The sequence below is a fragment of the Lithobates pipiens genome, unplaced genomic scaffold (assembly GCF_037356315.1).
Source record: "Lithobates pipiens isolate NorthernLeopardFrog02 unplaced genomic scaffold, aLitPip1_a1.2 Scaffold_1, whole genome shotgun sequence".
Taxonomy (NCBI): Eukaryota; Metazoa; Chordata; class Amphibia; order Anura; family Ranidae; genus Lithobates; species Lithobates pipiens.
The window spans coordinates 75828006-75852753 of NW_027507685.1; the positions used below are offsets into that span (position 1 = coordinate 75828006).

A 24748-nucleotide genomic window follows, 5' to 3' on the forward strand; every position below is an offset into this window, starting at 1 on the left:
ACTAAAAGATGGCGGGATAAGGGAATTGAGACGATTGCCGACCTTTTCCATGATAACTCTTTAAAATCCTTTGATGATCTTGTCCAACAATATGAGTTCCAAGTCCTGGATAACTATCCTTATAGTCAAATCTCCCATTTTTTTAAGTCACTTCCATCCCACAAGTTATATCTCCACGAATCAGCGTGGAATTACCTCACATCCACACAAACTCAAAAGAAGGGAATATCTATATTTTACCTGCTTTTTCAACAAAAAACAGTATTTGTTAAAACCACATCTCATATAAAATGGGAAAGGGACTTGGCAACCACTTATACCATTCAACAGTGGCAGGTAGCATTTAGAACCCTGTATAAGGCCACTAGATGTATCAACCACTGGGAACTCCACCAGAAGATTACCCTGAGATGGTATCTGACACCTTATCGCTTGAGCAAGTTTTCCTGCGATCACTCACAACATTGTTGGAGAGGTTGTGGCGAGATAGGTAATCTTAAGCACATCCTATGGTCTTGCAAAAATCTGAGCAGTTACTGGAATTCAGTGTTTCGTCTGATTTCCTCAACCACTGGAATGCTCACCCCCCCTAATATGAGTCTTGCTCTTCTAAACTTAGGTATAGAGCTTTTCCCTCCCGATCTCCGCACCGTGGTTATCCATATACTCCTAGCTGCTAAATCACTTATAACCAAACAATGGAAAAGTGCCGTAGCGCCAAATATATCTGATTTATACCGTGTCCTCCAAACTACTTCCACATATGAAATCCTCCTCGCCCGGAAGCGGGGATCGGGGGGAAAGGCCATTCGGCTCTGGAAGATTTGGCTAGATCAGTTTCCTGCCTAAGCTCCATCTACCACTAACTTGGAGATTATATTATTATAATTTAATAACTATCCCCTTTGATGACATGTATATTTCGACAATAGGCCCCCCGATACCTTTCTGATACTTACCCACACAACTCTCTTCCACTCTTCTCCATCCTCTTTTGCTTAACCTTCTTCTTCTCTTTCTGCTTCCCCTTTTTTCTGCCCTTCCTCTTTCCTTCACTACATATGTCGGAATCTCTACGGTCCTGAATATATTTTGTTGTAATCTATCAACATTAGATAATGTTCTATACTATCTTAATGCTATTGTTAACAACATTGATGTGGAGTTACTTGTCTAATACTACAACCGATTGTTACATGCTATATGTTTCTCCTTTTATTCTCTGGTGTATGTATTACTTTTGTTCTGTTAACCAAAAATCTTTTCAATAAAAAATATTGTGAAAAAAAAGAAATAGAAAGTGACCTGTATAAGGTATTTAGTTGCAGAAAAAAAAAATGTTTTACTATCCAAAGTTAAAACCACAAGTGGAGAAGATTTAATAGATGTAACGATGAAAAAAATGACTGAAGTTCCTCTTTAAAGACTTAATATTTGAAATTTTGCATAAACCTAGCCATGACTTGTTTACTTTAGGTTGTAGCAAGCTGAGGATGTGTGATATGCTCAGGATTATGTGTACGTCTGAGATATTACTATTGGGCATGTCTCCACAGAATAGAGCTGCAAAATATTCTGAATGAAAAGGGCAGCTCTAACACAAGACAAGATAGTCTAACATCCTATATTGATGTTCTTTAGAAATGTACGTTATACCCTGCTTCAAAAGTTGAAGAGGAAAAACAAGCAGAGAGGGGAGTCAAAGTCTTGTGATTGGCCTTATCTCCAATCACAGAGTTTTGTCTCTGTGTAAGCAGCAAAAACTATGTGACTCACTACAAGCTCCATGCTTCAGCCTGCATTTTATAAATGGGTCATAAAATACAAGCTGCAATAACGTGGCGTAACTTGTGCATACAGCTACAGATAGTGGTATATGCTGTCCTCTGTAAATACCCCCATAGTGTTTTTATCAACAGAAAATGCAAAAAACACTTTACGGTGAAAAGTGGCAGGTGCCAGATAAACCAGGTAGAAACCGTGACAACTTCAACAGAGTGGAATGGTGGAGTATCCAGTACAAGGGTTAGATACATGACACTGCTAGGTTAAATAACCAGGTTTAAACAGGAGTGTAAAAAAGGTTTTATTCTAAGTACAATGCTAGAAATCAGATCATAAAGTGTATTCAAAGCCAAGTCTTTTTTTTTGGTTTTGATTATATTTGGGGATGATTAAAACCCCTATCAGAATTTTTACTGCTGTGTCTCTACTGGGAAGATACCCTTTCCTCTCTATTTTTCCTGGTGACCATTGTCAGCAGAACATAAATTAATGAGAAATCTAAAATTGTAGTCGTTGATGGAACAGGAATAGAGGGGACACGCCAAATGGCAACAGCTGTTCGAATGACAACTGTCTAAAAGGGGAAAGCCCCCTCAGCTTGGAGAATTGTTCTCTCAACTCTGGTTCCTGTGAAAGCAAGTGAAGGTAAATCTACCTAATAGGACACAGACAGAAAAAAAAAACGTAGGATTTCTGTACCCATGGTAAAATGCTTTTCTTTTGCAGTCCATTGTAGGATACAGGAAGGCATTCACCTTCGGGTTGTACTACCAACATACAGGAGGACTGGAGCTTTGTAACAAATAGTAAGGAGAGCATGATCATAAACACAGAAGGGTAGGACTTGTGTCTCTCAAAAAAAATTTAAGGTGAGTAAAGAAATTCTTTACTTTTGGGTTGTTAGAACGATAGCGGGAGTTCTGTACCCATTGTAAATCCAGTTTCATGCAATCCATTAGAGGGACACAAGTTGTACCATTCTGTGTTTATTATTGACCTCTTGTTCCTGCTTTCTACAAAACTGAGGCGTGTTGGTAGTAGAAGGGGTTATCCTGGGCTGGCCTACCATTTTTTTCATGTTTTCCAGTCTCCAATCTTCCCGTAGGTGGCAGTATAACCAGAAAGTGAAAAACTTCCTGTGTCCCTCATTGGATGAGAAAGAAAAATATAGGGGTTTTAGCCATTCTATCCAAAACAAAATGAAAGTTTCAATATTAGATGTACTTTATGTTACACATCAAGGTTGCTATACACAGCAAAATAATTAAAAGGAATGTAACATTATAGCAACATGTATGTTATAGAAACCTATAATAAAAGTTGATATACATATTTAATTGTACCATTAACTTGTCAGTATTGAAGGTCTAGAAGGACATGCTATACTATTTTAGTCTATAAAAGAAACTTAAAAAAGAACTCTGGTCCAACCTGTTTAAAAGTGTGTCTTTGTTTTTGAAGCAGCTATGTGTTAGGCTAGACACCAAGAATAATTTCTTGTGTTCATCTGCCATTCTGTTTAAGGATTGCCATGTCTTACTTACACATCATGAAGAATCCTGAATATATGATGACTGTTAGCGATCCCTATATCTTTTCATCACAGGGCTTTTCTGAAACTGCAACATAGGTTTGTGATCAGTAGCAGAGTTCTTTTTTTAACTTTGAACATTGTTAACTGAAAAAAAGTTTGAATTAGGATGTAGTTGGGTCACACAAAGACTAAATTATCTTCTCCCTAGATTCAGATTCAGAAATGAATATTTTCTACCTACTGTAAATGTGATTGTCAAAAATGTATTCCCATATTTCATCAATTTATATTGCAGGTTAAATGATAATTTCAAACCTCTATGGGCTTATTAACTAAAATATTTATTGCTTATTCATGCAAAAAGTGCTAGGTAAATTTAAGGCTGTTAAGTAAGTTTTGGCTGCTGAAAGAAATTCTCTTCATACCTTAAAAGCACCTGTCTGTGCCTCATAAAAGTTTGACTTTACGACTTGCTTTAACAAAACTCACAATTAGCAGACTAAGTACAAGCGGTGAGTCTTGTTTACATTGTAAATTCAATGGTCAAGTTAAAGATGCATTCTTTACAGCCTCTGACTTTGCACTAATCCATTTCTATGTTCAGCTTTAGCACTGAATGACACTTTGGTTTGCTCTAGCACTTATGTATGAAGTGTTACAGATGTGCTCAAAGTACACTAAACATTTAAAGCTGTACTGAAGTGTAATTAACTGTACATTCTAAAATGGGCATTAAGATTACTTCCCTCATTCATCTCTGCAGCTAAGGGCATTTTGTGGAGAAGTTATTCTTTAAAATTCACAGCAAAGGCTTTGAAATCTCATCTCTTTTTCCCTTTTATTGAGAGCAGAACCTTGACAAACTGACAGCCTTTTAATGTAGAGACACAGAAGATGGATTTAAGCTGTCGGAAACTGACTGAAATCAGACCACAGTCTCTGTTGTAAATGTAGAGAATCCTTGAGGATGGATTACTTCACAGTAAATACAGCTAGAGAGTTCACTGATCACTCCTTGAGCAAGTTATACTCATCTCTCCATGCTCTGACCAAACTCTGTTGGAGTCCTTGCTCAGTTTCTTCTAGGTATGGGGGGAGCAAGTGACCTTCCCAATGTGACAGTGCTCAGCCCTAAATGGACAATCGTCAGACCCAAATGCTTTCATGTGGGGGGCAGTCATGCCATCAAACCTGGTAAGCACTATCATTATCCAACACCAGAACTTACCACCTGAGTTTGACTCCTACAGCGTGAATTGGTGGGTAAACCTTGTTGGGGAGGGGTTTTGTAGAAACGGTGTTTCCCTAAAGCGCATCTAAACTCCACCCCCTTTAAAAAGTATAAATATTATATATATATATAATTATTTTTTTGCATATATATTTGCAGCGTACCATTCCTTAGATGTGAAACTTGCCTTAGTTTCCTTTCTTCTGCCATTTTCCCCCCATTATATTCACCTGGTAAAGTTGAAGATAACATACTTCCTGTCCCTTTATGTCTACTCTTATTTCTCCATCTATCTATGGAGATAACCATGTTGTCACACAGGCTGGACTTTAAAACAGGTTTTCCATTGTCCATTATATGGTGGACTGATGGGACTAGTAGTTTACAAAATAGTGGTAGCATTTTATAACCTTTTAGCTTATTGGAAGTGACAAGGACACTGCCTTTTCTGGCAATATTAAGTTATATTCTTAGTCTGAAAAAAGGGAACAATTTTAGCCATCACATCTAAGGGTTTGTAAGCTGCAATATATACTTTTTTTTTTTTTTTTGAGGGGTGGGGGGGGGGGGTTTAGGTAAACTTTAAGAAGCCTATTGCTGATTCAACCTTCCAAATCTGAAATATCAGTTTTCAGTGGAGTTCATTTTAAATATATTTAGCAAAATGGAGGTGGAAGCAAAAGCAAATCTACAATTCCAGTCATTAGGATCATATACTGAGAATCTGACTATTACAGAGTGTCATCATGCTTGCCAAGCCCAAGTGTGTTTTCCCCTATGTTAGTGCACAGCTCCAGTCATGATTTCCAAGCACCAGGCACAGTTTCTAAAATCTCTCCTGATCGCCATCACCTCTTGTTCCCAGTCTTCGTGACTAAGGTTAGTGTCCTCTTCACAACTCTCCCTTTTTAAGGCTGCAGGTCTGACAGACCCGCACCGGGTGATGCCAACCCCGTGAGGGGACCGGTCGCTGATATTCTGAGCAAAGCTGGCAGAAGCCCTGGCCACAAGACCTGCAGTGATGTTTGTACATTTTAGGGGTGAATGGTGTTTTACAGTTGTGGCAGTTGGTGATCTCCTGGTCTGGCACCCAGTAGCTGGGACGTGCTGCTTCCTTTACAAAATCTGTAAATTAGTAAGAGATTTAATTAGAGAATGACATAAGGGCATATTATATATATATATATATGCTATGTTGGTGCTCTATATATACAGTCCTGCATGGTAAAGTGAATCTGTGCCAGGCTATGGTCATTTAGGTATTTCCATATTCTTAACAACAAGAAAACAATCTTTAAAGTGGTTGTAAACTGCAGACATAATATATGAACATAGCATATCCCTCTATTGCACATGTGTCAAACACAAGGCCCGCAGGCCGAATCTGACCCACCAGGCCATTTCATGTGGCCCTCACACTTCTCCTGCAGCTGCGGTACCCTCTTCATTTCCGCTCTCACCTTGTCTCAACAGTTGGCAGCAGTGCAGTCCCTCTGTGCAGTCTCAGCACCCCCTCATCTCTGCCTGGTCTGGTCCCAGCACACAGCAGACTTCAGCAGCTGACTCCAGCCCTCTTCTGGTCCTCCTCCAGACCCTGAACTTTCTGCTTCCCGGCTCCACCCCCAACTTTTTCCTATCAGCAGCATAAAGTAAAGGTGGGGGGAGCAATGTGATGTAAGGGAGGGTGGGAGACTCTCGAATTCTGTTGGTGGGGGGTGGGGTGCTCTGGACATCTGGTCTTACATATACAACCACCTTTGAGGGGCAACCATAATGCTGATGTGGCTGGCAATGAAATAGAGTTTGACACCCCTGCTCTTTAGTGTGTACTCAATCCAGAGCACTAAGTGTCATTTCTGTCTGCTGCCCTATTGCTCTGCTATCTGCATGAGTCACTACTGACAAGTTTTCCTGACACCAAGAGAAAAAACGGGTGACAGGGGAGGGATCAGCACACAGCCTGCGATTTAAAGCCTCAGCTCTGTTCCTGGGTGAAGGAGGAGGGTGGGTGTCTGTTCCCTCCAACCTCAGAGCTCAGCAGTGTGTAATTTCAGCTCTCCGTCCCCTGTTTTCTGACAGCTCAGACAAGCTTTATAAATTCTGGACATAGAGAAGAGAAGACTGCATATAACCAGGTACAATGTTCAGTTGTGTTTGTAAGTTTACATACCCTGGCAGAATTTATGCTTTCTTGGCCATTTTTCAGAGAATATGAATGAGAACACAAAAACATTTCTTTAACTCATGATTAATAAATGGCTTCAGCCAAACACTATCAAACTGTGTTTACTCTTTTCATAATGGCAACAGAAACTACCCAAATGACCCTGATCAAAAGTTTACATACCCTGGTGATTTTGGCCTGATAACATGCACACAAGTTGACACAAAGGGGTTTGAATTGCTATTAAAGGCAACCATCCTCACTTGTGATATGTTTGCTTGTAATTAGTGTGTGTGTATAAAAGGTCAATGCCTTTCTGGACTCCTGACAGACCCTTGCATCTTTCATCCAGTGCTGCACTGATGTTTCTGGATTCTGAGTCATGGGGAAAGCAAAAGAATTGTCAAAGGATCTGGGGGAAAAGGTAGTTGAACTGTATAAAACAGGAAAGGGCTAAAAAAGATATCCAAGGAATTGAGAATGCCAATAAGCAGTGTTCAAACTCTAATCAATAAGTGAAAAACAAGGGGTACTGTTGAAATCAAACCACAGTCAAGTAGACCAACTGAAATTTCAGCCACAACTGCTAGGAAAATTGTTTGGGATGCAAAGAAACCTCAAACCTTCTGGCGCGGTCATTTGGAGTGACGAGACCAAAATTTAGCTTTTTGGCCACGACCATAAACGCAACGTACACCATTCCTACTGTGAAACATGGAGGTGGATTGATGATATTTTGGGGATGTGTGAGCCACAAAGGCACAGGAAATTTGGTCAAAATTGATGGCAGGATGAATGCAGTATGTTATCAAAAAAATACTGGAGAAACATTTGCATTCATCAGCCAGGAAGCTGCGCATGGGACGTACTTGGACATTCCAACATGACAATGATCAAAAACACAAGGCCAAGTCCACCTGTCATTGGCTACACCAGAATAAAGTGAAGGTTCTGGAGTGGCCATCTGAGTCTCCTGACCTCAATATCATTCAACCACTCTGGGGAGATCTCAAACATGCAGTTTGTGCAAGACAGACCAAGAATATACTTTTTGCCAAGAGGAATGGGCAGCTTTACCATCTGAGAAGATAAAGAGCCTCACCCACAAATACCACAAAAGACTTCAAGCTTAAAGGTGGCAATACACGTATTAAGAACTGAGGTGTGTAAACTTTTGATCAGAGTAATTTTGGTAGTTTCTGTTGCCATTATGATTTAAAAGAGTAAACACAGTTAATTGATAATAAATGGCTTCAGCCAAACACTAACCATGAGTGAAAGAAAAGTTTTTGTGTTATCATTCATATTCTCTGAAAAATGACCAAGAAATCAAATTCTGCCAGGGTATGTAAACTTATGAGCACGACTGTATGTAGGAGGATTTATTTCATCTCTGTGTATCTCCTGATGCTAGTCACTTCATTGGGTATATGTAAGGGTTTACAACTATTTTAAAACAAGCCCAAACATCCTAACAGCAGAAGCACTGTCAGGATTGTTCCTTTTTCTCGTCTCTCAACACATATGGTGAGTCTATGACTTAAAGGTAAAGATCACGCATTGAATAAAATTCTGTAAGTGGTATCTGCCCGTTTATTGTCAGTAGCACAGCCACTAAAGGCAGAGTTTTATTTCAAGTGTACTGGCTCCAGAGCAAAATGATCTTTATATCATATCTCATAGGTTTAAACATTACCTAAAGGATACTTCATTGCAGAAGACATCATGTCCAAAGAGGTCTGAGCAATCTCTGTGACTTTGCGAGGTAACAAACTTTTGCTATCATCCTGAGTAGTACTTTGACCTAAAAAAACAAAAACATCAAGACATTAATGCTAGAAAACCATTGCATCAAAATCTACAAATTCTCCAAATCATTTAATGTTGATTTTGAAGAGTAAAAAAATCAGAGAAGAAAAAAAGGTAACAATGTACAGGGCCCACAGCAGACCAGTACATAAAGAGCAATAGGTCAAGAAGACTTAATAAATGCAACATCACAATGACATCAGAAGATGTTGACAACAGGGCTCAACAAAACCCAGGCGCCAGGTCGCAATAGCGACTGGAAATTGTGTCCCGGGACCTGGGCTAGACCGCAGCAGCTGGGACGTGGCCCCCTAGTGGGTACGCAGACTTCAGCCTGGCTGGCCAAAATTGAAGCCACAGGTTTGCCGCCTGCTAGAATGGGATACCCGCTTTCTGCAAACCAGCCTCCTCTGGTGGACGGTGCTTTGATGAGCTTGGCTCGCTCTCACTGCCCGCCAACCTCCAACATCACCTTCCCAGTTTGACAGCTGGGGTTGAGGTTGTGGGCTTGATCAGTCGCCTGTTCCTTACTGCCACTGTGGATGGGGAGTGCTGCCTGTCAGTGTTAGTGCCACCTCAGTGCTGCCTGTCAGTGCCATCTCAGTTTTGCCTATCAACGCCCATCATTGCCACCTCACTGCTGCCTATTAGTGTCCATCAGTGCCACCTCAGTGTTGCCCATCACTGCCACCTGTCAGTGCCCATCAGTGCTTCCTATCAGTGCCCATCAGTGTCACCTCAGAGCTGCCTATCAGCGCACATCAGTGACGGAGAAAAATAACTTATTTGCAAAATCTTTTTTTTTTTTTATATTTGGTCTTTTTACGCTTGGCATTAGGCATGGGCAATACATATTGCCCAACGCCCCGGACATGCAGTTCTGAGTGCCGGGCAGCCGATTTTAAAAATTGGCTCCTAACTTTTTAATCTCGCTCCTAGATTCTAAGCAAATTTCTGAAGCCCTGGTTTACAAAGTACATGTAGAAACAGTGTGTTGGCTCCCATACGGCTTTGTAACTTTCCGGCTTATGGGAGAGGAGACTCCACAAGTTCCACATCCTTAAAGAGGACCTCCAGTTATTTTTTCAACTTTTCATCTATTAAATCTTCTGCCCTTGTTGTTTTAACTTAGGATAGTGAAACATTCTGCCAGTAAATACCTTCTACAGCCCACTTCCTGTTTCTTTTCTGGTAAAAAGCCTAGGCTTATGACATCATGTACAGCTCTCTCTCTCTTTCACTCTTGTGAAAGTTTGCCAGGAAGGGAGGGAGGATGAGTCATAAAAGGGCCAATGAGAGCTGCAGGGCTGGAGATGTGTGTAAATCCAGGAAGTCAACAGGCAGCAGCTTCTGCTGCCCACAGTTAAAATGGATGCAGTCAGACTCAGTGGAGGGAGATTTCTGCAGCATATTTGGCAAGTACAGAATCACAGTATATATAAAATAATATACAAAGTGGTTGGAGGGAAGCTTCAAAAATTGCAAAGATGTTTTTATTACAAGTTATGTGTGCTGACTGCAGTTCCTCTTTAATCTTAACCTACAAGTCGATAGAGATGGGCGATGTTTACCATTTCCAGTGGGTGGCCACTAAGCATCTAGCAGCCTTGAGGATGTGGCATGCTAACTTCTTAGTAAGTTTGAGCAAACTGGGTGGGATTAAACCTAAAAGAATGATTTTGGGATAAAGGGGGAAGTCTACATCTAACAACAGTTGGAGGAGATCTTGGACTAGCCACCAATACGGTTGTAAGTTTGGGTACTGCCAATAAATATGTAGCAAAGTGCCTCAACTTCTATGGCATCGCCACCACCAATCCGAGGTGGAGGGATATACTGTTTGAAGGCGGGAAGGGGTTAAGTATAGAGGTCGACTGATATATCAGCCAATATTTGGTGTTTTTTAATTAATCGGCATCGACCGATTGTGCTGATAAAAAATGGTCGATAATATCTTCAGCGCGACTTGCAAAAGACTTCTGTAATAGAAGTCAATGCAAGTTGCCTGAACTTAAAGCGGAACTTCCGCTCATCAGAACCCTCCCCCCCTCCGGTGCCACAATTGGCACCTTTCAGGGGGGAGGGGGGTGCAGATACCTGTATAATCCAGGTATCTGCACCCACTTCCGGGAATAGCTAGCCGCAGATGCCCCGCCCCCCCGTTGTCTTCTGGGAAACACAGTTCCTAGGACACAGCGGGGACCAGTCTCATTGCGCTGCGTGACTCACGCATGCGCAGTAGGGAAACGGGTAGTAAAGCCGCAGCGCTTCACTTCCCGATTCCCTGACAGAGGATGGCGGCGGGAGCAGCCGAGAGATGATCGATCGCTCGTCATCTGCTGCTGACATCGCTGGATCCTGGAACAGGTAAGTGTCCATTTATTAAAAGTCAGCAGCTGCAGTGTTCGTAGCTGCTGACTTTTAATATTTTTTTGCAGGCTGCACTCCTCTTTAAGTCTGTGGAGCTACTTTCCTCCTCTCTGGGCAGTCTGCCAAGAAAAGATCAAAGAGATAATAGGATTTTTTTGTACTCACCAACCAACACAGCTCCTCTCTGTAACTAAATGGGTTGTATAGCCTGCCATTAGAAGAAACTAGGCAAAATTGTTACACAATACACAGAACTTTAATCCCACTCCTTCCCACTGCTCCTAGCAGCTTCAGTACGTCAACAAGCAGTATAACGTAGAAAAAAGGAGGAGTGGGTGCTGTGTCGGTCGGTGAATTACAGAGAAAAGGATTTTTACGGTGAGTACAAAAAATCCTATTTTCTCTTATATTCACCGACCGACACAGCTCCTCTCTGTAACAAAATGGGACATCCCCAAGCAGTGCCAAACAAGGGGTGGGAAAAACAGCATAAAAACTTCATCCACCATGGCAAGTGGGAACTAGTGAAACTAAACCCACAAAAAAACAGCAGTGTGTGGAAAAACACCACTATATAACAGGGTATACTCAACAAGAGGGATCCCCAAGACCGCAACATTGCGGAAGTAATGCAACAGTGCATTAACCAAAAAGTACTGCGTTTTTATCGAAAAAACAGGAAAAAATTCAATTGCAACTAGACGGCCGCCTGCAAAACTTTGCGGCCAAAACAGGCATCAGCTGATGCAATGACGTCTACCTTGTAGAACTTGGTAAACGTATGGACAGACGACCAGGTCGCCGCCTTACACACCTGAGCGACAGACGCTTGGTGTCGGAAAGGCCCAAGATGTTCGGATTGCTCTTGTAGAGTGGGCCGTGACTGGAAAGGGGGGCACCTGCCACTTCAAGGCATAGACTTGGACTACAATCTGTCTGATCCACCTGGAAATGGTGGCCGACGAGACTGCCGTGCCCTTCTTAGGACCAGCCACTGAAACCAACAGTGAGTCTGACTTCCGAAAAGGAAGCTGTGGCAGACAAGTACACCTTCAGAGCCCTAACCACATCTAGAGAGTGAAGGGCCACCTCTTTGGGGTGCTTCGGCTTAGGACACAATGATGGCAATACAATGTCCTCATTGATATGAAAGGCTGAAACCACCTTCGGTAGAAAGTACGGTTGCGGACGCAACACCACCTTGTCCCTGTAGATGACCAGATAAGGCGACTTGCAGGACAAGACTGCCAGTTCCGAAACCCTACTGGCCGATGTGATGGCTAATAGAAAGAGCACCTTCTGTGAAAGGGTCAGCAGAGGAATCTCCCTGATATTCTCAAACGGCAGCTTCTGAAGCGCCGACAACACCAGGTTCAAATCCCATGGAGGTAACGGAGGACGCAATGGAGGGACTACATGTCGCACCCCCTGCACAAAGGTACTCACTAATAAGAGACGCCAGGGGTCTTTGAAAAAAAGACAGCCAGAGCTGAAATCTGCCCCTTGATGGCGCGGATGCCACCCTTTCTCTTCACACATGGGGATGTAGGCCTTCCAAGTACGATGGTATATCTTCCTGGAAGAAAATTTCCGCGCCCTCAGCATAGTTGGAATCACTGAGTCCGACAGACCCGGTTCCTCAATACCTGGCTTTTAATAGACAGGCCGTTAAAGCCAGCGATGGTAAATCAGGGTGAAGGATTGGACCTTGAGATAGGAGGTCCTCTCTCAACGGCAGTCGCCAGGGAGCGTCTGCCACCAGGCGCACCAGGTCTGCGTACCAGGCCCACTGAGGCTAATCTGGGGCAATCAGGATTACTGGAATCCCCTTGGCTTCCACTCTGCGAAGCAGAAGTGGCAACAGTTTCAGTGGAGGAAAGGCGTAGATCAGCTGGTACTGATCCCACGGAGCCACCAGCGCGTCTGACGCATCTGCCCACGGATCTCTTGTCCTGGACATGAATCTCGGCACCTTCCGATTGAGCCGGGAGGCCAATAGATCCACATCTGGTGTACCCCATTTCAGGCACAGCAGCCTGAATATCTCCGGATGCAGTGCCCATTCTCCTGGGTCCAGCATCTGTCGATTCAGATAGTCCGCCTGCCAATTTTCCACCCCCGGGATGTAAATGGCCGTCAGGGCCGGAACGTGTCACTCTGCCCATCGAAGTATGTGAGCGACCTCCCGAGCAGAGGCTGAGCTTCTTGTTCCCCCTTGGTGATTTATGTACGCCACAGCTGTGGCGTTGTCTGACTGCAACCTGGTCGGACGCCCTTGAAGACACGTCGACCATGTGTGGAGGCACAGCCTGATTGCTCTCAATTTGAGCCGATTGATCGGCAACTTGGATTCTTCCATCGACCAGAGACCCTGAGCCGACTGAATCCCCATCACTCCACCCCAGCCGGACAGACTGGTGTCCGTAGTGACCACCGTCCATTTTAGAGGAAGGAACGATTTTCCAGCCTGAATCACCGGGGACCTCAACCACCAGATCAGGGAGTCTCTGACTGGCTGGCTCACCTGGATTAAAGTTCTGTGTATTGTTTAACAATTTTGCCTAGTTTCTCCTAATGGCAGGCTATACAACTCATTTAGTTACAGAGAGGAGCTGTTTCGGTCGGTGAATATAAGAGAAACAATGTTTCTTATTCAATAAACTGAACTCCCTGTGTACAGTTCTCAGTTTAACCATTTAAAGACTAAATCTTTTCTGACACTTTTTTAACATCCTGCCAGCGCATCGCCTCAGTGTAAAAGCACTTGGGCTTTCACTCTGAGACTGCAGGGCAGCCGTTTTGCAGGCACTTTAGAGGCACTATTTTTAGCCCAAAAGCACCTGTAAAACACCCCAGTGTGAAAGGTGTCTAACTGTTAGATTTTATGAGATGAAGGAAAATAAATAAATAAAATCTGCCTAACGTATCGGCCCAAAAAAGTCGGCATCATATATCGGCCATCGGCCGCCGTGATTTCTAAATATTGGCATTGGCCAGAGAAAAACCCATATCGGTCGACCTCTAGTCAAATGCCAAAAAAATTATTTAATATGTGTTCTTAATTTATTATGTCTTAGATAATAAATTAGTACAAACGTGCTTTCCCAGGATTAACTTTTTTTTTTGCAAATCATTTATGTAACACATTATATATATATATATATATATATATATATATATATATATATATATATATATATATATATATATATATATATATATATATATTCTCACACTATATTACCAAAAGTACTGGGATGCCTGCCTTTACACGCACATTAACTTTAATGGCACCCCAGTCTTAGTCCATAGGGTTCAACAGACCCTTTGCAGCTATAACAGCTTCAACTCTTCTGGGAAGGCTGTCCACAAGGTTTAGGAGTGTGTCTATGGGAATGTTTGACCATTCTTCCAGAAGCACATTTGTGAGGTAAGTCACTTAAAGTGGTTGTAAACTCTCCCCCACAACTTTGTCCCATATAAATCAGCATAAAAAATCCTAATGAACACTGCTTATAGATATCTCCTTACTTGCTTAGTATTGTTGTAATCCTTTTTGTTCTTTAGAATGATGTCACTGGGCATGGCCAGATCTCCCCTGATTTACGGCACACTCTCTAAGAGCTTGTCTGTTATCAGGACTTCCGACGGCACAACACTGAACTCCCTGGAGGCTGCATAATCACTCAGATCTTCCTTCTACACCCCATGTGACCATGTGACTTCACATGCAGTGTAAACCTGGCCATTACTGCAGTCTTATCAGCTCAGAAAACAATAATTAAGATGGCGCTGCCTAACCCCTGGAAACAAGTTTTTTAAAGTAATATGCGATTTGGGCTGGATTACAGTGGCTATAGTCTGATAATTACTTATTATAATGGACTAAATGAAAAGAAGCATCAGAGTGGGAGAGCTTACTTCCTCTTTAAGGTGTCAGCATACCAAGACATTTTGGACAACTTTGTGGCAACAGTTTGAGGATGGCCCCTTCCTGTTCCAACATGACTGCACACTAATGCACAAAGTACCACTGTATGGTACGGTGCCAAAAGTTTTGAAGATTACCACACTGGATAGATTTCAGGACAGGAAAGGAAGTGAGGCAAAATCTCCCACATGGGGCTCATGACGGCAATGAATACCTAAAACAAGCACCAATCTTTTTTCTATACAAAACTAAGATTAACATTTTTGCTAGAGATGAATTTTAAAAACTTAAAATCCCCATTTGATTATATTATATGAAAGTTTTTCTTTTAACCACTACAATACTGAGCACTTTCGCCCCCTTCCTTCCAAGACCAATTTTCAGCTTTCAGCGCTCTCATGCTACGCTGTACCCAAATTAAATTTTTATCATTTTGTTTACACAAATAGAGCTTTCTTTTGGTGGTAATTATTCACGACAGTTTTTCATTTTTTGCGATATAAGCGAAAAAAAGAAATTTGGAAAAAAAACAATATTTTCTTCTTTGTATTTTTAAAGAAATCCAATAAAATTCAATTTTGTCATAAATTTAAGCCAAAATTTATTCTGCTACATGTTTTTGGTAAAAAAAATTTCCGTTAAGTGTATAATAATTGGTTTGTGTGATCACGAACATATGTACGCAAATGATCATGTACAGATGTGCGCAGGTGATCACGGACATATGTGCGCAGATAATCATTGGGACATGTGATTTTAATGGGACATATGTGGGGGGCAGGAGTTATTATTATTATTTGGGGCCTTATGTTTTGGGGACGTGTGTGTTTACATTGTGTGATGACACTAGGTCAGTGATCAGTGATTAAAAAGCTGTAAAAAACACCTCATACTCACTGATCACAAGCCGGCTGCAGCGATCCCCCTGTCCTCTACTCACCGACAACTTCTGTGTAAGAAGAGGAGAGCTGATTGCTTAGCAACCGGCTGTGTTTATATCACATGACGGTTGTGATTGGACACGGCCCTCATTGTGATCAGGAGGGCCAATCACAGAGCCCTCCTGCCGATCGGAGATGTGCCATGTCCAGGTGGCACGAGCGCATTGGGATTGCACCGCTGCGCAGGCACGCACGCGTGATCCCCCTCCTTCTGAGGGACGTTCCTGAGAGAGTGCCCACCTGGCCGTTTATGTACATTGGCAGAGTGGGAAGTAGTTAAGGAAAAAAGCCATTTGGTCCTCCAGTAAGATTTTTTTTTTTAGAACATTAGACTTCTTTATCTACCCTGTTTCCCCTAAAATAAGACCTAGCGTGATTGTCGGTGTTGGCTGCAATATAAGCCCTACCACCCAAATAAGCCCTACTCTGTTTCCTCAAAAATAAGCCCTACCCTGAAAAGAAGACCTACAAGGACTTTAACTAGGGCTTATTTGGGGGGTAGGGCTTTTATTGCAGCTATCACCGACAATCACACTAGGTCTTATTTTAGGGGAAACAGGGTAGTATTTTATAAAGAGCATTTATACTTTGTGAACATTAGTCTTTAAATCTCTACATGTCACTGGTATCAGGGTGCTCTGGTAAAATAACAAATTGTACAACGCGCATTTCAGATGCCATTCATTTTAAAGGCACCTAAAAATGATAACTCACTCTGCAATTGCGGCACACTGCTTCAAGTGAAGCTTGTCCCTCAAAAAGAAGCTCCTGAACTTTTTTGGGGGGGCGACAAGATTCACGGGATGCGGTTTGCAGCGACTGCAGTGTGATTTATCCTGCAACAATGGCAGCAGAACTGTACCACATTTTTAGGTGCATTAAATGAATGGCATCTAAAATTTGTGTTGTGTGATTTGTCATTTTAGCAGAACGTTTTGAAATCACGGGCAGAATTGTGGCTATTCTGCCCGCAATTCAAAACACCCATGTGTGAAAGCAGCCTAAAGGTTTTTACGTTTTTTTCATGTCACTCACTTTTCACAGGCCCTCTATTGTGACACTGCTTGCAGACCCGTACAGGGGATGGGCCCCAGCCTCGGTCAGGAACCGGCATAGTCTGATTGGAGCAATTGTGACAGAAACCTTCTCCGCATGATCGGCAATGATGCTTTCTCTCAGTAGGCGTGAATTCTTTCTTGCAACCCTGACACACCTACAAGACAACAGAACATGTCATGAATTATTGAAGGAAACATAATCAGGAAAACTGAAGAAACAAAGGAAAGATGCAGAAAAAAAAAAAGTAAAACTGTAGAACGTGTGTGATTAATTGAGAGAATTAGGGGTTGTTCACACAATACAAGGTGTCACATGTTTTATAAAGCGCATTATAGGAAGGCATGATAATTGTGTGTTGCTATGATATGTTATTCATTGTTATCAAAGTTCTAAAGGAAAAAGATTTTTTTACCTTAATTCATTCTATGCATTAAAAGGAGAAGTCCAGCCAAAGCTCGTCCACAGATCAGTGCTCCAATGAGCGTGGAGGAGCAGAGCGGAGAGCTGCTGATTGACAGTCAGTGGCTCTCTGCTCAGGGAGCTGTGAGAACCAAGCCATCAGTTCTCACAGCTTGGCTCTCAGTGTAGAGGTGCCGGGGGACCAATGCTGCATCCACCTAGGTAAGAATAAATCAGAAAAAAAAAAAAAACATGCTTCTCTTTTAAGGTAAAAAAAATAAATAAAAAAAAATAAAAAATAAACTTTCTGTGTTCAGCTCCCATCCCCTTAAAACATACCTGAGCCTGACCTCAATACTGCGCTATGCTCTCTACTCTCTCTCCCCCCCTCATTGGATATGGCATACAGGCCAAACAGTGAAGACTACTGAAACCATGCAGTTTTAAGTATATGTTATTATTATTATTATAATTATAAGGCAGCTCATGAAAGAGGCCCATGCAAGAAAAGTGCAATAAATTCACACTTATCCTATAAATACACAACAATACATAAGCGATCTAGAAACTCACTCAGAGAAGCTGAATCTTTCTCCTGTAAGTGCACTAATCTCAGCAAAAGTAAAAATGCTGCCCAGCCAGTATATAAACAGCATTGGAGGAGCACAAAAGATGGGGCAATTCAATTCCAGTGCATGAAATTTCTCCTGAGTGCTTCCATGCAAGTCATCAAGGGTAGACCTCATTAAAATGAGTTTCTGGTATAACCTGGCATCCAAGGCCACATATAGTAGCAGACATGGTCTAATGCTGCTGTGAAGATTAGCAGTAATGTATATAAAATGTGTGAATATTTTTGAAAGGTGAATACATGTAGAGTGTTTTTCCTAGTTCTGCCGCACAGCAGTTGCCTTGATTTTTTTTGTTATCCCTGAACAGCATGAATTTAATGTATATCTGTTTATAGTGTAGACCAGCCTTTCTCAACCCGTGTTCTGCAGCACACTGGGGTTCTGCCAGAGGTCCTCAGGTGTGCCGCGGGATCATGGGAGAGAAGGGCTGTCATATGAGCTTCATCCCCTGCCAAACTGCACACCAGCACTGTGAAGGAGGAAAGGTACTGTGCTAGAATGTGAGCTTTATACGTGTGTGTTATATGGAAATAGCCACGCTTGTGGAGGGAAACAGGATAAGTAGGAAAAAACTTATGAGGAAGGAAATAAGTGCTGTCGCACAGAAAGAGAATGCAAAAAGGTTGCTGCCGCCCTTAGATACACGGGCATTAGTTAAAGTCCGTGCCTTAAGGTTTATATAAGTAGTTAATGTGGGCTATTGGCGCTATAATTGAGCTGTTAAAGATACAGTTAGTGACCCTCACCACTTCACAAGCCTGAACTAGATCTATAATATTAGTGCAACACCTTCCCTATTGCCTATATATATATATATATATATATATATATATATATATATATATATATATATATATATATATATATATATATATATATATATATATATATATATATATATAGGTAACACCAATAGTGTGCACCTGTCCGTATATGCAATAGCCTCTACTAGTGGATGAAAAATTATATATATATATATATATATATATATATATATATATATATATATATATATATATAAAGAGAGCCTTAAAAATCAAGGGATAGACATTAGAAAAAGTAGAAAAAAATGGAAAAAATTGTAAAGTGTAAAGTGCTTTGTAGGTAAATGTGGTTGGTTCCACTAAAATATAAAGGTATTCCCCTCACAAATATAAAAATAGCAAGGTTCCAAAAAACAACATTAATTATCCTTATTGTTAGTGCTTATACATATTACCCCTATGACTCTCAATAAATAATACAGTGCCAAAACCTATGTGAACATATCACAACAAATATCAGCTAGTGTAAATTAAACTAATAAGTGCATGAATCAATAACCCACAGATAAGTGATTCCTATGCAGACATCAGCAGAGGGATATGTATAAAAGAAAAGGGCTTATTTTCCTTTTTGTTGCAGTGTGAAAAAATATATATATGTGCAAATTATATATAAGCCATATACAGGTAGTGAAAAATTATACTAAGAGTTGTATAAGAACTTCCTATCCGCATGAGAGGTGTAAAAAAGGTGTAAAAAAGGAGGAAAAAGGAAAAAACAGAAAAAATTTTGAAAATAAAACTACATAAAGTATCAAGGTAGTCTACAATTGTTCTTCTGATAAATGTCCAGCAATGTGCAAAATTCCAGCTCAGGAGAAACAGAGGGTGACTTTCGTGATCATATATATTTTTGGTGACTTCCGTGCTCGTTCTCCCTTTTGGGTCCCCACTCACCAGATCCACGCACCCCCTAGGGGGTTACAGGCATGTAGGTTCTGCTCCACTGTGCGCCTTCCTGTTGAGGGTTCCACCAATCGGCTGTATCCTCCACGCTCTGCCACAGGTTTTGGTTCGTCGTGCAGAAAACCGATCTATGCCCGGTGGATAGGTTTTCTGCACGACGAACCAAAACCTGTGGCAGAGCGCGGAGGATACAGCCAATTGGTGGAACCCTCAACAGGAAGGCGCACAGTGGAGCAGAACCTACATGCCTGTAACCCCCTAGGGGGGTGCGTGGATCTGGTGAGTGGGGACCCAAAAGGGGGAACGAGCACGGAAGTCACCAAAAATATATATTGTCGGCCATTATTGGCACCTTTAGAGCAAGAAAAGCTCAACAAAAATGTACCCTTTTAAATTCTATGTATGTCTTCACACTGTTCCATTGTGAATTCCATTGTGGTGTTAAAAATCTCGCTTGCTACATTTTTGGTCAGTTGAAAAAAAAAACGCAGAAAAAAAAAATAAATAAAAAAAAACAAAAAAAAAAAAAAAACACACCTCATTCAAAATGCAGCAATAACGCAGCATTAACGCACCTGTAATGTTTTTGATGCGGTTTTTGAGTCACATGACCTATGAAAACCCCCATAAAGCATAGCATGATAAAATAGTCCCAAAATTGCGGTAAAATCATTGTGAATCCGCAGTAAAATCGTTGTGAATCCGCAGTAAAATCGCAGTGCATTCGTGGCAAAATCGCTGCAAATTTGCGGTGAATTTTTGGTGCCGTTATTGGCACCATGGCCGAATGCCGATAACACCATTTTTGGCCCGAAATTGACTAAATACTTCAGAGCATCTCTAGAAAAAAGTTTGAGGCCTTGTTCACACTATACGTTCACAAAAACGGATGGGGAAAAAATCGTGTAGGTTTCACTTCCAGAGACATGAATTTACATCAGAATTTATGCGTGTTTCAGTAAGTTTTCATCAATTTTCATGCACTTTTCTTATGCACAGATAGACATCACACCATGTGTCATCACTTTCTATTCTATCTTGTTCACATCACAATGCTGATGTCACATACATTTTTTTTTTCCCTTGCAGAATGCGTGAATGGCGTGGTTTGCCAAGGATTCTGTGGCACTCTTTCGCCAGAAGTGGGAGCAAATACCTGTATTAGACAGGTATCTGCTTCCCCCTCCCCCCTGAAAGGAGCCAAATGTGAAACCAGAGGGGGAGGAGGCGGATGAGCGGAAGTTCCTTTTCTGGGTGGAACTCTGCTTTATTTGAAGAAGCTGAGGTTAGAAGCTGGCCACCATACACAGCTGCACCGGATTCTGAGAGCTCCAGTTTTGGTACATCTCCCCAATATTGTCCTTCACTCCACAAAAGCTCTATTCAGCTAACAGAAGTGAGAAAAGAAGCCTTGTATAAGCTCCAATCACTCTAGTCAGGGGTACACAGGACTGGGGACTCTTAGCTCTCTTCTAACAGCACTGGGTCGATCACCGAGCACCATCACTGCCACATAAGGCGATTCACAAGCTCATTTATTCCAGGAATAACAAGGTGTTTTAACAGTTCCAGTTGCCAACTGTCAGTAAATTTACAAACAGTATGTAAAATCTGTAATTTTTGCATCTGTCCATGAATGTCCATTATGGGCATGCACACTGCATGTCCATAACAGACAGTCACAGACAGATGCAAAAACTACAGATTTTACAAACTGTTTGTAAATTTACTGACACTTGGCAACCCTGGTTCCTGGCAGAAGAACATAGAGGCTTTATGCTGACTGGGCAAAGTTTCAGGCTTGCTGTAATAAACAAGGGCTGATGTTTTCCAAACTTAGAGCAAGAAAACTTGTTTTTTAATTTAAAAACAGTCTACATAAACAGATTGGATAAAAGGTGGACACTCAGGGAAGGAAAAAAAAAAAACAACAAAAAAAAAACACCTTACAGTAATCTCAGCATTTGGTCGCCAATAGGTAGGAGCCACATTATCTATTAGCCAAGACGTGACCATATTGGTGGGGCCGGCGCTGTACTCATTCACAGACTGGAAGACTAAGTTCACTCCATCGAGCACACGCTGGGCTGCATTGTGTTGGTCCAGTGAGTAAGAATCACTCTGTAACAGAAAACACATTTACAGGAGTAATAGAGCATTACACATCGTACTCACAAGTCATAGGTCTGATGCTGGTCTACTAAATACGGACCTTTCCTCCACTCTGATTTTCTCAAATCAAAAATCCTAATTTTACCACTATTATCCAGAAAAGGTCTCACCTGTGCCCCATCTGAGATGATTTTCACTATATTATGAAGGCCTTGATTTCTTGGCCCACCAGCTTATAGCTCACTAAGGCTCGATTCACACCTATGCATTTTTAGTGCTTTTTGCATATTTGCACTACAGTCCATTTAACATGGTTTTCTATGGAACACGTTCTGTAGAGCAAATCTGCAAAATGCAAAAAGCATTAAAAATTCATAGGTGTGAATCAAGCCTAAGAATGCCTTGCTAGCCAGCAAGATTGGACAAAAAAAACTTAAAGCTATGGGCGGGCAGAGCTTATGTCCCAAGTTGAGGCCTCCATTGCAAAGTAAATGTCATGTCAGACAGCCATTTAGGAGGCTTTTCTGGATATGACAAGTTATAGCTGACACCTTGTAGTCTTAAGCTTTAAAATAAGACACTGGAATATAGTGTGGTGAAATACAGCAGATCTACAGAATCCAACCCCTTCAAACGCTAAGCTAAAACTAAACAGCCAGTGTCCAGTTCATGGGTATAGCTTATAGGGCAGTGATGGCGAACCTTGGCACCCCAGATGTTTTGGAACTACGTTTCCCATGATGCTCAAATACACTGCAGAGTGCATGAGAATCATGGGAAATGTAGTTCCAAAAAATCTGGGGTGCCAAGGTTCGCCATCACTGCTATAGGGAATGAACACGTTTTATTCTCAATGTTTAACTTCCTGTTCCCATCAGTCAAGTTGTGTTCCTGAGCTAGAATTTATAAAGTGCTTATCATCTATTATAATTCTTTATGTACACAAAGGCTTCATAAATATCAATTGTGTCCTTATAGTGTATGTATAGCCAAAACATATTTTTTGGGGTTTTTGATAAAATAGGGAATTAGCTTTTTTTATGTCTGTGCCTTGCTAGGAAGATTTCCCTTCACTTCCTGTCCTGGAGATTCAGCAGAGAGCAACAGCAAAACTTCACTAAAGTGATTGGAAGATTTCTCCTCACCTCTTGCTCTCATGACAGTAGTAAGATTTAGCATTTCCTTCTACTTTCTTTCTTGGTGACAATGGTCACTAGGACAAACAGAACTATGCAGTGGACACAAGCGGCAATACAAACTTGTTTAATCATTCCCTACTCTATCCAATACAAATTTTGCATATATTATATATATATATATATATATATATATATATATATATATATATATATATATATATATATATATATATATATATATATATATATATATATATATATATATATACACACACACACATATACACACACAGATGTTCATTGCTATGGGGATATGTCTACATTGATATACAGGGATCTGCAAAATGCTCACAAATGTTTCCCACTGGAAAGAATGGATACTTTAAATGTCTGCATACACAAACTCTTTAGTTCTTTAGTTTAAGTGAAACTTACAGTGGCAGTTTAGCAAAAACGAACTCTAATCCTACTCTCTGACACATTCTAAGACTTATCTATCTAGCCATGTAAAGCAAAAATTGCTGTACTTAGAGGAACACTAGATAAGACCTCCTGGGGAAGTTACACCAACACCAAAGGCCAGCTGTTCCTGAAAGATAACCCAGGTCAAAAACCGTGATTCATGGACTAATGGTGCCCCTAGTGGAGCATAGTTACATAGTTGGTGAAGTTGAAAAAAGACAGGTCCATCAAGTCCAACCTATGTGTGTGATTATATGTCAGTATTACATTGTATATCCCTGTATGTTGTGGTGGTTCAGGTGCTAATCTAATAGTCTTTTGAAACAATCAATAACCACCGCCCCCCCCCCCCCCCCGCGCGCTGAGACCACCGCCTGTGGAAGGGAATTCAACATCCTTTCCGCTCTTACAGTAAAGAACCCTCTACATAATTTAAGGTTAAATATCATTCTTCTAATTTTAACGGGTGGCCACGTTTTTTGTTAAACTCCCTTTTCGCAAAAAAGTTTTATCCCTATTGTGGGGTCACCAGTACGGTATTTGTATATTGAAATCATATCCCCTCTCAAGCGTCTCTTCTCCAGAGAGAATAAGTTCAGTGCTCGCAACCTTTTCTCCTAATATCCTCCAGACCCTTTATTAGCTTAGTTGCCCTTCTTAGTACCCGCTCCATTACCAGTACATCCTTCCTGAGGACTGGTGCCCAGAACTGGACAGCATACTCCAGGTGTGGCCGGACCAGAGTCTTGTAGAGCAGGAGAATTATTGTTTTACCTCTGGAGTTGATCCCCTTTTTAATGCTTGCCAATATTGTGTTTGCTTTATTAGCAGCAGCTTGGCATTGCATGCCAGTGCTGAGCTTATCTACTAGGACCCCCAGGTCCTTTTCCATCCTAGATTCCCCCAGAGGTTCTCCCTGCAGTGTATAGATTGCATTCATATTTTTGCCACCCAAATGCATTATTTAACATTTTTCTACATTAAACCTAATTTGCCATGCATTTGCCCACCCCAATAATTTGTTCAGATCTTCTTGCAAGGTTTCCACATCCTGCGGCAAAGTTATTGCCCCGCTTAGCTTAGTATCGTCCGCAAATACAGAGATTGAACTGTTTACCCCATCCTCCAGGTCGTTTATGATTAAATTAAATGGGATTGGAAGATGGAAAAGAGAAGAATATACTTCCTGGTGATTAGGAAGGACAAACTGATGAATTTTCATTTGACAAGACAGGCTGGCAGTGAGTGTCTGTATGGGTGGTGTCTAAGTGAGCTTTAAAAGTAGTGGCCAGCTAGAGTTATCTCTCTTTTCCATTGAGCTCAGCCAAGACAGCATCTCGAAGATGACCTTACATACATATTATTTATGTTCTTTTGATTTAATTTCCTCTGTAATATTCTTTTAGTGTTTTGTTGGCATTTCTACTTTCTTGTTAAATAAATGAGATCC

At 41.3% G+C, this 24748-nt stretch overlaps 1 protein-coding gene across 1 annotated transcript in view; it reads right to left on the minus strand.

Moving 5' to 3' along the window:
• Nucleotides 1-2073: 2073 nt before the first annotated feature.
• The window catches only part of LOC143935313 (zinc finger FYVE domain-containing protein 1-like), a 47766-nt gene continuing 25091 nt past the window's right edge, over nucleotides 2074-24748 (minus strand). Inside the window, exons 8-11 of the mRNA XM_077459130.1 lie at nucleotides 21536-21706; nucleotides 16801-16978; nucleotides 8411-8518; nucleotides 2074-5675 (exon numbers count right to left, since the gene is read on the minus strand). Of these exons, the coding sequence (XP_077315256.1) occupies nucleotides 5443-5675; nucleotides 8411-8518; nucleotides 16801-16978; nucleotides 21536-21706 (690 nt within the window). The 3' untranslated portion in view covers nucleotides 2074-5442. The remainder of the gene's footprint in view (nucleotides 5676-8410; nucleotides 8519-16800; nucleotides 16979-21535; nucleotides 21707-24748) is intronic.